The following is a 14826-nucleotide window of genomic DNA, read 5'->3' as shown; positions in this document are numbered from 1 at the left end:
CATACCATCGGATGGGCAACGGCATGACTGAGAGATTTAACAGAACATTACTGTCAATGCTTGGAACTTTACAGCCAAAAGATAAAACCAACTGGAAAGCTTATGTCGCTCCGTTAGTTCATGCGTACAACTGCACTCGACACGAAGCAACTGGACAATCACCATACTTTCTTATGTTTGGCCGACAACCAAAGCTTCCCATCGACTTAGCATTTGGACTTGTAAAGGAAAAAGATAGGAAACCACAAACTAAGTACATCCAAGAATTGAAGAACAGACTAGTAGATGCATACAAGCTTGCTTCAGAATCGGCAAAGAAGGTACATGAGAAACAGAAAGAACAATATGATTTGAAAGTTAGAGGAGCAGTCGTAGAAAAAGGCGATAAAGTACTAGTAAAGTAAGTTGCTTTTGATGGTAAACATAAGTTGAGCGATAAATGGGAGAACGATATCTACCTTGTACTAGAACAACCGAATAAAGATATACCAGTCTACATTGTACAGAAAGATAGTGGCGAGGGGCGTAAACGAACGTTACATAGGAATCTTTTGCTGCCTGTGGGATATATTTCAAGTCAACCACCGATGACAGAACCAGTACCTAAACCAGTTCCTAGACCGAGAAAAAGAATGCAAACGAAAATCAACAGCTCGAACACATACTGTACCATGGAGGAAAGCGATAGCCATAATGATGATTTTGAGATATTTGTACATCAACGACCAATGGTTCACAACACTTCATCCAGTGTTGAAGATGATGAAACAGCGAGTCTTGATGGACACCAAGAAGAACTACTAACTCCGGAGTCAGATGGGGACGCCCATGACATAGATGTACAGGAAATGGAATCCGTACATGAAGATGAAGAGCAGGAGATGCCTTTAGAACCAGAGACGCTTGATCCAGCTCATGTTGAAGATGATGCACCTCCAGTTTTGCCTCGTCGATCAGGTCGAGAGAGGACACAACCTAAGTGGTTACAGTCTGGTGATTTTGTGACGAAGTCTGCAGTTCCACCTACTGATACACCTGTAGTTACACCAGCTGAGTGGAGACAGAAGGCAGATTACCTATCTAGCTGTATTGACAGAGGTTTTTTTTCAGGGATAGAGCTAGAAGCAGGGAAGGCTTTATTAGCCATTTTGACTGTAGATCATTGATGTTTTATATATCAGCTATACTATTGATACTATTAATATATTATATTTGATAATATTTTGGTGGATTATCCTGATTGATTTCTACACTGTATTTATTAGTGATTGCAGTATCAGTACATTGCAGCATCAGATATAATACTATTTCATTTTATTTTTCATAGATATTATGTTGTTAGTCTGAAATGACGTGGACGTCATTTTAGAAGTCAGGGGAGTATGTGGTAGAGTGTTTTACATAAATATTTATTTTCTTTCAGAATAATTAATATTAATAAGTAGTTTTATTAAGTGTATTTTAAGAGTTCATCAATTTTAATATTCTCTTATGCAATCTTATTTTCTTGGTATGTTATATCTTCTTAGTACTGTAGTTCTACTCTATTTTTCTGGTTCATTAGTCAGTCAGTCATGTGTCGTATTATCTTGTCTTCTATTGGTCATAGTCATTGAGTTAAAAGTTTTACCACACTTTTTGAATACCTTGAGAGAAAGCTATACAATACAGCAGCCATATTTAAATAAGTTATATACATTATATTCTGGATACTAATTCCACATTAATCAGGTCAGTTACTAATATTTCTAAGTCTTTAATATTTACACAGTTTTCCTTTAGTTTGAATCTGAGAGAAAATGTATTTTTGAATAAGTCAGAATGATTGTGCATGAATGATAGATATTTTATTTTAAAGAAGTATTTTCATGAACTCAGAGAATTAATATATCATAGATATATTAATGATACATGTATTGGTACAGTTATATTATTATTATAAAAGGTCTCAAGCAATGTCTATTGAACATTATACTTATTGTGTTTAAATGTTATGCAGATATAATTTAGTTCATTAGACTTATGTAGGTTATATTTGTATTTTTAACAGGACCAGAGTATCTCGATGTTATGATTTGGTGATGTTTCCAAATAGGAGATAGACCTTTGTACCATATACATGGTAAGATCAGTGTTTTCAAAGTATTTTTAGTTTACTGTATTGTCCGTGTTTGTCTAGTTAATTTAAGTTCAGTAAATGTATTGTTTGTGTCTTGTGAATAGTAGTTACCTGTATGTCAATAATTACATGTAAACATTATAGTATCAAATAGTTCATTCATAAATCAATGAATGATTAACGTAAGATTATTGAACATAATGTAGCACTTAATCCTGACTTGGTTTACAATTGAGTTTGATTGAATTTATATATTTATAAATTATACACTTTAATAGTATTGGTTGTATTCTTATAGAAAAGAGCCAGTTTATCGTATTTTATACATGTACTTTCCGTTATAAGAATTAGAGTTATATCCCTTTGTACACCGTATTGTCTATGTATTTATGTTTTGTTATTTGTGTACTTTCAGGGTCATTTATATATGTCGTATAAATAAACATCTTAAACATCTAGACGAATCATTTTATTCCGTCCAAGAACCCTGTTACAATCATAAACAAGCTTCTGTCCAAGTTTGGTAGAAATCCAGCATAGTTTAAGAAAGTTATTAAAATTTCAAAAACTTTAACCACAGAGTGATTATTTGTGGACGCCTCCGACGATGACGCCGACGGAATGTAGGATCGCTATGTCTCACTTTTTCGACTAAAGTCGAAGGCTTGACAAAAATCATTTATCGAAGTAAAAATCAAACCTGTTTCCTTAATTGATTTAAAGTATCTAACTGTTCCTGACGTCCTGCTTCACTTTTGTCAAACTCAAAGAAACCAACACCATGAGATCTCTTTTCTAAAAGAAAAGTTATAATATCATTACATTTAAAGTACTATAAATTCAGAAATTATTTCAAGGTTTTTATTAATTCGAATAATATGACTGCTTGAGTATTGCAATAATAAGAACAATCATTCTGATATCTGCAACATATATCAGTATGAAGCTTTTCCTGAAATTGCAATAATTAATCTTGCATTTTTGTCCCTTCTTTAAAAATTGCAATAATACATGCACACAATAATTTCTGAATTTACAGTATTAAAGTTTCAATATTTCCACATTACTTAAACTTAAACTATAGTCAATCTTGATCCTAAGCCGGTCTATGTACTGCAGTAAATACTGCATAAGACATGTAAGAGCAGAAACGATAAACAGCTGCGCCATGAGCACATGATACGCCCGTCGTCTTGTGTGTGAATTTTTATGCAATAATCATAAATAGTTTCTGACATACAGCCAGACATGCGAAAACCCCCTTTTTTTTAACAAAAAACTCAAAATCTCTAAAATAAAATTTTGAATCAAAACCAAAAAGTATACAGATCTTTAGATTAATAAAACTAAGAAGTGTGTAAAATTTTAAGCATTAATCATAAATCGTTTTTGAGATACGGCGCGACATGTGAAAAAAAGCACACACCTGTTTTAGTTACTAACTCCCGTAACTCAAAAAGTTTTAATCTTATTTTCACCAAAAAGTATACAGATTGTTTGACCATCATAAGAAAGTTTCATGAAATTTGGATAAGTCGTTCTTAAGTTACAGTGCGACATGTTTACGCCTGACAGACAGACGGACAACATTTGTATACCATACACTACAAAAGTCTAAAAGTCTGAAAAGACCAGTTTTTGTCTTAATTTGCATGAACTTTTACTCGACATTCTCCAAAAGTATGACTTGTGTCTTAATTTTTCTTGACAAATTCTCATTTATATTAAATTTGTATGAAATTTACTCGACATATTCTCGACATTCTGATTATGGTATTAAAATTTCTTGACAAATTCTTGACATTTGAATACTGTCTTGAAATTTCTCGAAATATTCTCGACATTCTTATTTTTTCTCAGTATGGCTTGACATATTCTGAACATTTTGAATCGTGTCTTAAATTTACTTGACAGTTCTGAGTTTTACAAATCATGACCAATATTCATGATATAACTTTAATCTTTATTTCTCTTTATATGATATACTGTTGTTTCAAGTTACACTTCTTTACAACAAAAATAAAAGTTGGGCATGTAAAATAATTGAAAATTTGGGTATATAAATATTTTTACAAATGCAAATATGGCTATGCAATATAAAGTATAAAATAATTCAAATGTGGGTGTGTTGATATAAAACAATTTCAATGTGGGTTTTTAAATAATTACAAATTTTGATTCCTAAATCTTATAAATTAAATGATTCAAACCAATCATACTGTAGACATATTTCATTCTACATTCATAATATTCAATGTTGATATGGTAAATAATTATTATACCAAAATGTGGTTTATATAAATAGCAAATTATGATGATATACAAATCATTCATTTAACAGAAGAAAAATTTGTGTAATGTCATCTGTTGGAATATATTAAGTATTACACACGGACAGGATGTTCCCCATAAAATTAAGGTATTCCACACCCCAGAGTACACGCAACTGTCAAATAGAAGTTATTGCTTTACCTGCAATATAGCCATACAACTTATCAGTTGACCGACCATGCCACTACAATTTAAAAAGTTTGTTGATAGATGAAAATGAAAATCATCATTTTGATGAAAAAAAATTGAATTGAAATGGATTTTCTTCATCAAAATTATGAAGTTAATTATTTTAACATAAAAACAAATTGAATAATTCCCAAAGATTAAAAGAAAATTATTATCTACTCCAGGAATAATAAAAAAAATGTATTTATAGTGGGTCCCATCAATGATTTCTATAGAAATCATCGGTCTTATGAAATGGTTCTCAAACAGACATGCATAATATAGATCTAAACATTTTTTTCTTTTCAGGAAGGAGTTATCACAAATATTTATTTATGATAAAAAATTATAAAATTCAACACTCAAATTTGAATAAAAAATGTTTTAAGGTTGTTCTAAAAAATGAATAAGGTTTTTGAATCAAGATGGGAACAAATTCTTTGACCTAAACGATAGCCCCCCCCCCCCCCCCCCCCCCCCTCTTTTTTTAGCCACACAAACCCAAAAGATGAATTGTGGGGTACAAAAGAGATACAAGACACCTATTTTAGTAAAGCAAATTTGACTGGCAGTTTTGCGAACGGCAAAAATCTAAATGCTGTTTGTCAATACCTTCGACTTATATTCCAAGTGAAAACAATTACTTAATAAATGTTTAATAAAAATAAATCAAAATTAAACTACATGGGGGATTATTCAGGGTATTCCAACTTATGTATCAACATTTTGTGTGTATTAATGTCTATATATCATATAATTAACCATAGAGATGACATCCGAAGACTACCGACGTTCATATAACCCGATATAAACATGAATATTAATAAACTACTAGTAGCTGTTAGAAGCTCAAGTCTTTTTTTTTAAATGAGACAAATATGCGTTCCCCAGTTCATTATTGGTTGGTATTTTATTGTTCAAAACTTGACCAGCAAGCATTAAGACAGAAACAGATGATTACCAAAGCGACATAAAAACTCATATGTCGATAAAAAAAACTGACAATGCAATGGAAAAAAAATGAAAAATAATCAGAAAAAATACAACAGTATGTAAATTATAACAAAGGAAACAAACGACTGAGCATAAAGAACCCAAACGAAAGCCGGGTGATCTCAGTTGTTCTGGAAGGGTAAGCATATCGTACTTCATCAACACTCAAATTTGAATAAAAAATGTTTTAAGGTTGTTCTTAAAAATGAATAAGGTTTTTGAATCAAGATGGGAACAAATTCTTTGACCTAAACGAAAGCTTATTTAAAGTGAAAAACTGCATGTTTTTCTCTGCTTTTTGTATACATTCCATATATTATTTATAGACTTATTTAACAAATTTTAAATTGACAGTATCAATGGAAGTAAAAAAGTTACATGTATGATTTTTTTCCAACATTTTGATGCAGTTCAAAGAGCTGTAAATGCATACATAATTTCTTGAAAAACCTTAATATCACACAATTTTGTATACTTTGCCTAAAATAAGACATATCATATAATAATTATTTTCTTCATCTTATCTGTTTTTTATGGACTGTCACAGATTATTTGTTAGATTTTCAACTTTAACTTCTTTCTCTTTATTGTCTAACAACCAAATGCCCAATATCACTTCTTTTTTCAATTACACTTATTTTACCATCAAATCTGACATTAGAGTAATGTATAGGTCCATTCATTGCTTCTAACTCTTCTTTCTCCCATTTCTGTCTCAGCAGTTCTCTTCTCATATCATCAGACATCAAGGTTGGTAAGGCACTATTTTTTTCCTCAATCCTTCAAAATGTGTACAAAAGGATACATCAATTATCGTTATTTATTTGGCATTTATTGTTAACTTGACTGAAGAAATCCAATACAGCATTATAAATCAAACTCAAATTTTCTAAAATCAATTCTGAAATAATAAAACCAGCCCTGCCTTTAGAATCTCAGAAGGACTATGTATTTCTATGAAAATTATTCATGTAGGCTGATTTGTAACTCACCATTATACACAATGGTCTGGATGGGTTTAGAGGATAGAGAATAATGGGTCAATACTTCAGAAAAATGGTCCTTGACATCTGCTGGATTTCAGAACGACTGGTAACATTATATTCCAAGACCACAATGTGGCATAAGTTTAATAGTCAAAATGCTTGCGAGCACTGCCGGAAAAAGATTGATTTCATTTTGCGTTGTGAATTTAAAATCAAACATTGCTATGTATTAAACAAAGGAAACATATTTAGGCATTATTTTGAATTGAGTTATCTTCTTTTGTCCATTATTGCATGGCCTGTTCTAGGTTCAAAAGCATGGGGGGATGGTAGGCACTCAAATTAATTAATTGTTGGTGGTTGTATTTTTCATTTTACTTATAATTCTTACAAATTATAAGTAAAATGAAAAAATTTATATCACACGAGGTTTGGGTCTTAAAAAAAAGTGCCTTCTATCCCCCATGCCTTTTAATCTGGAACAGCCCTTAGCAGATAAGATTTATTTGCCACACACTACTTATTGTACCCTACATAAACAAAACAAAAAATAGATTGACACAGACATATATACATTTACACATCATTTTGTAATTTGAATATCTGAGTATATATTATTAATGAATTGAATGAAATCACCATGGATATATACATTACTGAATACAAAGTTGATAATACACTACTTGATAATGATAAACCTGTTCCCTTTTTCAACCATACGAAATTATCAATTCAACTTTTATTAAATAACCCCTTGGTGATATTGTTGTAGCCTGCTCACATCAAGTGATAAAAGTCATAGGTTCAATCCCTGGCAGACTTTAACAGAAGATTATTAAATGTGTAACAGCTGTAGTAGAGTTAGTAAAACACATTTAGAGCAAGACATGTTCTTTTTAAACAGAATATTGAGTGCAGGTGAGGTGACTATGTTCATAATTATAGCAAGGTTCGTATAAATATCAATACCGGTATGTTCAAATCTTTCATATGGTTGAATGATTACTTCTGCATTCTAATCATGCATCTGGAATAGGCCTGAAGATATCAACCTGAACATTAATCTTCCATCTACTTACCTTTATTAAAATATATATTTAACATTACCTGTCTTGTTTGCCTTGGAGGTCTTTATCTCTTTCCTTTAATATAGACAAGTCTTTCTTCATACATCTTCTAGATCTTCCTAGTGAATCAGTATAATCTACCCTGATATTATACAATTATAATATTTTTATCATAACATTTACTGGACATAGCTTTACATTAAAAGTTACAAGCTGGAAATGGTTCTGTCCAATCTTGAAAGAACAAGATTTAATTATCATAATTTTAAAATGAATTGCAAATATTTATAAAAAAAAAAGACAATGTGTTGATGTGTTTGAGCTTTTGATTTTGCCATTTGATAAAGGACTTTCCATTTTGAATTTTCCTTGGAGTTCAGTATTTTTGCTATTTTACTTTTTGATGAAAGCCAAGTTATTGATCTATTGAATCATACTATTGTCAAATATAAATCATTTAAATTAAAGGTTAATGCTGGCTGTTCCAACTAATTCCTTTCTGTGGCTAAATATATCAGCCGGATACTTATTTCTTAATATTTTTTTAAGGAATAAAACTTTCTTATAAAATGTCTTACAATGTCATGGTATAATTTACTGATCTTATTTAATTTGTATGTTTTCAAGTGATCAGATGTCAAAATAATTTGGTTAGAGAAAAATACATGTCAATTATAGGTTGTCCAATATTTTTGTCTAACATGCAGTGCTAAATACTTCATACATATTCAGAATGACATGAGTTATTGAAGAAACAGTATAATTAAAGTAATATGGTCATGGTTATAAGCATTGGACATTTTTGTAAGTAAAAGATTTACACTAGTTTTGTGACTTTTTTGTTTAAATAAGATAAACCTTGGTAAGCTAATCACAAACTTTAACAATAGTTGACCATACTGACACCGCACCTAAGTCCCACTTCTGTAACTTTCGTTGTAGGCAATAGATATAAGAAGATGTGGTATGAGTGCCAATGAGACAACTCTCCATCCAAGTCAAAATTGATAAAAGTAAACCATTATAAGTCAAAGTACGGTCTTCAACACAGAGCCTTGGCTCACACCGAACAGCAAGCTATAAAGGGCCCCAAAAATTACTAGTGTAAAACCATTCAAACGAGAAAACCAACAGTCTAATCTATATAAAAAACGAGAAACGAGAAACACTTTTAACCACATCAACAAAGGACAACTACTGAACATCAGATTCCTGACTTAGGACAGGTGCAAACAAATGCAGCGGGTTTAAACGTTTTAATGGTACCAAACCTTCACCCTTTTCTGAAACAATAGTGTAACATCACAACATAGAAAGACACACTATAAAATATCAACTGAAATAGCTTAACTCAATCAAAGGACATATTAACACCAGTGAACATACACTGAACAAATAAATTTGACCTATGATACAATGTAAATACAAAATAAATAAACTAAGGGAAGAATAATAAAAGTAACATGTTATACCGCTATGAAATGTTAAACAATTTAAGAAAAACAATATGCTCGAACAAAAAAATCAGCCATTTGCAATTACTTTAAACACAGGTAAATGAAATTAATTTTGTTGTGAGGTATACGTGTACAGTTCAAATAGAGAAAGGAAATATTTTTACAAAATAAATAATTTTGATGTTCATAGTACGAAGTGAAAATTTATAGTAATACCAAACACTTATCAAAGCTGGTATATAGACCAGATATAACCCTGAATAACATTAAATAACAAAAAAGCATTACAATTAGTATCAACAGATCAAATAAACAAGAAAGTACGATTTGAGAGTACTCGCAGTTACTGACAGCTAGTTAAAAGCCAAAAACAATTAATAATAAAAAATCATGCATCAGAGACTAAAATCAACTAAAACACAGATTATAAAAACTAGAGCATCCAAACTGCTATACTTAATGCAATTAAATACACTGTTTATTAGGACCGTACATAAGGTATAAACTTCTATAAAAATCTATAAATTATTGGTCTGACTAACTTGCACTTTGCCAAATCATCTTGATAATCTTAATGTATATGACCAACTGAAATTAAGTTCATTTACAAATGTATCTTCACAATTCAACCAATATTGATTGCAAAAGGCTTTATTTTAATCCAAATATGTTTATGTTTCCATAAATTAAATTTAAAATTTAAATGGAAGCATGTCATTCACAACTTATATCCATATAAAATTGTGAGTGGAAACCGGGAATGTGTCAAAGAGACAACAACCCGACCAAAGAGCAAAGAACAGCCCAAGGCAACCAATGGGTCTTCAACACAGGAAGAAAATCCTGCACCTGGGGTCCGGCTTCAGCTGGCGCCTAAACAATAATGTATACCAGTTCAGAGAAAAAGGACACCACACTAAACCCGAAACATAAAAATGAAGATAAAACTTACAAGACTAACAAAGGCCAGAGGTTCCTGTTTTGTGAGATCTACACCCTCCCCTGTACCTCTAGCAAATGTGGAATAAACAAACACACAGCAATACAGTACTGTATGTGGTTTTAAGTTGATGGTGTTTTTATCTTGTGCATACTTAAAATATTTAAAAAATCAACAAATGAATGCATAAGTTTGGTACATATTGAGCTTCTTCTAATCACACACTACAGTTCCTAAAACAATTTTTTTTAGAAGAAATAAAAGCAAACTTAATTTAACCATTTTCATTGTCAAAGAATTTGTATGAATATTTTGTCATTGGACATTTAAGCAAATGATAATCAATCTACTGTTTTGATATCTATATAACACAGAAATAAGTTATCATTCGTAGAATACCAATTTCATGGATTTTCAGACTTTTGTGGGTAGAAAAATAATGTGAATATGTAAAAATTGGATCTTCCCTTATATAAAGAAAGACATGATGAAATTTAGAAAATTGCATCAAAGAATTTGCAGCAAATTCAGCTAGAAAGGGCTTAAAGCTGTAAATAATTTTGTATCAGCGAAAAAATAAGTTGGTTTAAAGTTATTTCTTCCTAACCATTCTTCTCCTTTATCTTTAGGATGATGTATGTCAGCATCAGAAATATGATTGTCTTCTAGCATTCCTTTTTCTTCCTCATCTCTCTGTTTATTCCTTTCTTCCAGTATGTTGTCAATTACTTTCTTTTGGAAATCAACCAGAAATACTTTACTACCATCTTCCTCTGATGACCATGAAAAATAAAATCTTTCCATTATTACAAGAATGTGATTATCATGTGATGAAAGATCATGCATGCTAATTATATTCCAATATCTATTGTCTTCTTGAAAGGTCATGTATAAAATATGAAGTTCACACTAGTGAACTCACCGTGGGTAAATTATAATGTTGTGATTGGATTAACGCCGTCACATGGTGACTCCCTATGGATCCTTATGGGGTTAATAAATTTCATGACATAACGTTTTTGTTAATGGTGATGTTGTTGTATCTCGTTTATTTTTCTACAAAACGCAAAAAGTGCAGCGTGCAATAAATTCATTATAGCATCGACCTTATACAAAGGAAAAGTCCCGCATGCAATAAATTTATTATAGTATCGATCTTATACAAAGGCTTTCACTATAGCTATATATTATTGCATGTTAACTTTTGCTTACGTCCTGTTGGAAATATTATGCTGCTATGAATAATGAATGAAATTCAAACAAAATTTTACAAAGGAAGCATTTACTGTATTAAATACCTGGGATTCCACTTGCTTTAGATATCTGTTCATATAATTTGGACTTTTTCTCTAGAGCTTTCCTGTAATGAAATGAAAAATTTTATAAGATGACACTTTCTAATTTACTTCACTTGTTCTTATATTAAAATGTTAGATTTAAACATTTACAGTGATCATGTTTATAAACAATCTTAATTAAAATTTGTTCAATAAGATAATATATATGGTATTTGTGTATCAAGTACTGTGGATTCAAATTTTCATGGATTAAGGAAAAATTGTATTTTCGTGGATACTGTGGATTCATTTATATACGTGGGTACCAATTTTCGTTGATTGAGGAAAACTTGCATTTTCATGGATATTTGATTGCGTGGTTTTTCAAAAGTGTGCATAAATTCCTAAACAAAATTTGTAATTCGTTGGACATTTAAGTTTGTGGTTCCCGGGTAACCACGAAATCCACGAAAATTGGTATCCAACGAATAATGATGAATCCACAGTATTTGATTTCTTGGTTTAATAAAAGTCTGCATACAAACTTAAGCCTATAGTAAAGACGAATTGTATTGCATTGAAGTTTGAAATTTACGGTTTACCTATCCCCACGAAATCCACGAAAATTAGTATCCAACAAATTATAATGAATCCACAGTAAATTAATCTGAAGAAGACTAGGTAATCTTAGTTAGGGTCAGTTGTTTGTATGCAGTGGTTTTTTCTGTAACTATTTCAGTGTTCTGTAATCCTAAGTTCAATTCCAACAAAATCAAAACCCTATTTATAGTTAACATATTATTGCTATGGGCTTTGAACTAGCTGTCAGTAACTGCGAGTACTCTCAGATCTGTACTTAGTGTCTTTTTGTTGTTGGGTTGTACAAGTACCCGTCCATATTCCACTCTGTGTTTTTGTTAGATGTATTTCTATTTGTATGCATCTGATGAGTTAAGCCTTTTTCAACTTATTTCTATAGTTTGTTCTTATGTTGTACTATTACACCACTGTCCCAGGTTAGGGGAGGGTTGACGCCTTCAAACTAGTTTAACCTCCCCACATTCTGTATGTGCCTGTCCAAAGTCAGGAGCCTGTAATTCAGTGGTTGTCGTTTGTTGCTGTGTTACATATTTGTTTTTTTCCGTTCATTATTTTTTACATAAATTAGGCTGTTAGTTTTCTCGTTTGAATTGTTTTACATTCGTCGTTTCGGGGCCTTTTATAGCTGACTATGCGGTATGGGCTTTGCTCATTGTTGACGGTCGTATGGTGACCTCATTGGCAGTCATACCACATCGTCTTTTTTGTATTTACATTGAATTTGGTCCCTGTGAAACTTTAATAGGGATACAGAAATTAACCCCAGATTCTCAAGCTGAGGCTACAAAGCACCCTGTCTGTTATTGTGTTTGATATATATAAAACCACCCATCTTTCAAAAAAGATGTAAATGATTGTCTCATTTTAAGAGGATACCACCCTCCTATCACAAAAAAAATCCTCTCCAGCATTGTTACATTCCAGAAGGTTCATTTGAGGCAAATGCTGCAGTTAATTAATGCCCTACTCAACTCTACATAAATTTCCTGTGTGTCAGAATAAGCTTCCTGTTAGTGTCACATCCCAACCCCTTTTAATTTATTATTCATTTTATATCATTAAATTCATGAATATTGAAAAACAACAACAACAATCAATCAATCAATCAATCTATTCTGCTATTGATAATGTTTATGAAAAGGAAGTACAATATAAAGTAATCTTTGTTTGATATTCCTAGTATTTTCAATTCAAAATTATTTCTACTCAATTTTATGTAAATATTGATGATTTATGTTTTACATATTTTGTTCAGGTAATTTTGAACGTTACTTGTTTTAATAAGTAATTCCCCTGACTGATTAAAGGTTTTAGTTAAGTTAAAGTAATATTGCTGATAAACAAACCTTGATTTTTCATATTCATTCTCTTCTTCTGCTTTACTCTCTAAATCTTTCTGTGCTCTTTGTAAAACTCCAACATTTTGTTTGCTCCATACTGTTGATTTCTACATGTACATTAATTGCATCTAAGTTAATATTAATGTGAGATTTATTTAACATGTTTAAGTATACTTATTTGGCTATATACATTGATATATGCTCAATTGTGCTATAAAAACATATATACCTTAAAATTTGTTTTATGAAATTTCAGTTTCTCAATTATCATTTGGATGTACAATCTAGAACTTTGTGGTTATAATCATCAGTACTGCTGAATATAATTTTTCAATAATTTTTATATTGAAAAAAATATATTCCAAAAACTCATGTGATAAAGTACTTTTTCCACATAAATATTCAACTATATCTATTAAATGCATGTACAGTTTCAACCTGGACAATCAAGTATTTAAGCTGAATTGAAATTTCTTTGAAAAATGTCAATGGAGATAATTTTTTGGCTCATTCAAGCTAATATAGCCCACTTAAGCTATAAATATAAGAAGATGTGGTATGAGTGCCAATGAGACAACTCTCCATCCAAATCAAAATTTATAAAAGTAAACCATTATAGGTCAAAGTACGGTCTTCAACACGGAGCCTTGGCCCACACCAAACAGCACGCTATTAAGGGCCCCAAAAATTACTAGTGTAAAACCATTCAAACGGGAAAACCAACAGTCTAATCCATATAAAAAAAACGAGAAACAAGAAACACTTATGAACCACATCAACAAACGACAACGACTGAACATCACATTCCTGTCTATAAGCCTGAATCGATGATACTGAATATGTTTCTATCTTTTTCAGCATAGTTGTGTTTACAAATTGGTTAATGTGTAGAAAGTGATTTAAGATCACAAGTTGTCCTGAGACTGTACATATATCATTAAGAAATTTATGCATATTATTTCTGTTTGTCTACATATATGTAGATTTGACATAATTCTACATTTTCATTTGGTCTAGAATTGACATAATGTTACCTTTTCTTTTTGTCTAGATTGACTATAATTTTACTTTTTCTTTTGGTCTAGATTTACCATGATTTTACCATATATTTTCTGCAAGTCTTAATTTGACATAATTAACCTTTCCTGTTTGTCAACATACTTTACATATATGTAGATTTGATATAATCCAACCTTTTCTTTTGGTCTAGATTTGACATTACTTTACATGTACTTTTTCTCAATGTTTCTTTTGGTCTAGATTTACCATAATTTTACTTTTTCTTTTGGTCTAGATTTACCATGATTTTACCATTCATTTTCAGTAAGGCTAAATTTGACATTATTTTACCTTTTCTGTTTGTCTAGATTTGATATAATTCTACCTTTTCTGTTTGTCCAGATTTGACATAATTTTACCTTTTCTGTTAATCTAGATTTGACCTAATTTTACCTTTTCTGTTAATCTAGATTTGACATAATTTTACCTTTTCTGTTAATCTAGATTTGACCTAATTTTACCTTTTCTGTTTGTCTAGATTTGACATTA

The 14826-nt window shown here is 30.9% G+C and overlaps 1 protein-coding gene across 2 annotated transcripts in view; it reads right to left on the bottom strand.

Moving 5' to 3' along the window:
* LOC127724081 (coiled-coil domain-containing protein 174-like) overlaps positions 1–14826 on the bottom strand; it is a 48183-nt gene that overhangs the window by 15920 nt on the left and 17437 nt on the right. For both annotated transcript variants that reach the window (XM_052230930.1, XM_052230931.1), the window contains exons 3-8: positions 13285–13385; positions 11360–11421; positions 10669–10834; positions 7705–7806; positions 6255–6391; positions 2820–2914 (exon numbers count right to left, since the gene is read on the bottom strand). In XM_052230930.1, the coding sequence (XP_052086890.1) occupies positions 2820–2914; positions 6255–6391; positions 7705–7806; positions 10669–10834; positions 11360–11421; positions 13285–13385 (663 nt within the window). The remainder of the gene's footprint in view (positions 1–2819; positions 2915–6254; positions 6392–7704; positions 7807–10668; positions 10835–11359; positions 11422–13284; positions 13386–14826) is intronic.

The sequence above is a fragment of the Mytilus californianus genome, unplaced genomic scaffold (genome assembly GCF_021869535.1).
Source record: "Mytilus californianus isolate M0D057914Y unplaced genomic scaffold, xbMytCali1.0.p SCAF_14, whole genome shotgun sequence".
Lineage (NCBI taxonomy): Eukaryota > Metazoa > Mollusca > Bivalvia > Mytilida > Mytilidae > Mytilus > Mytilus californianus.
Note: the sequence above shows the minus strand (reverse complement) of the source record. Positions and strands in the feature narration are given on the sequence as shown.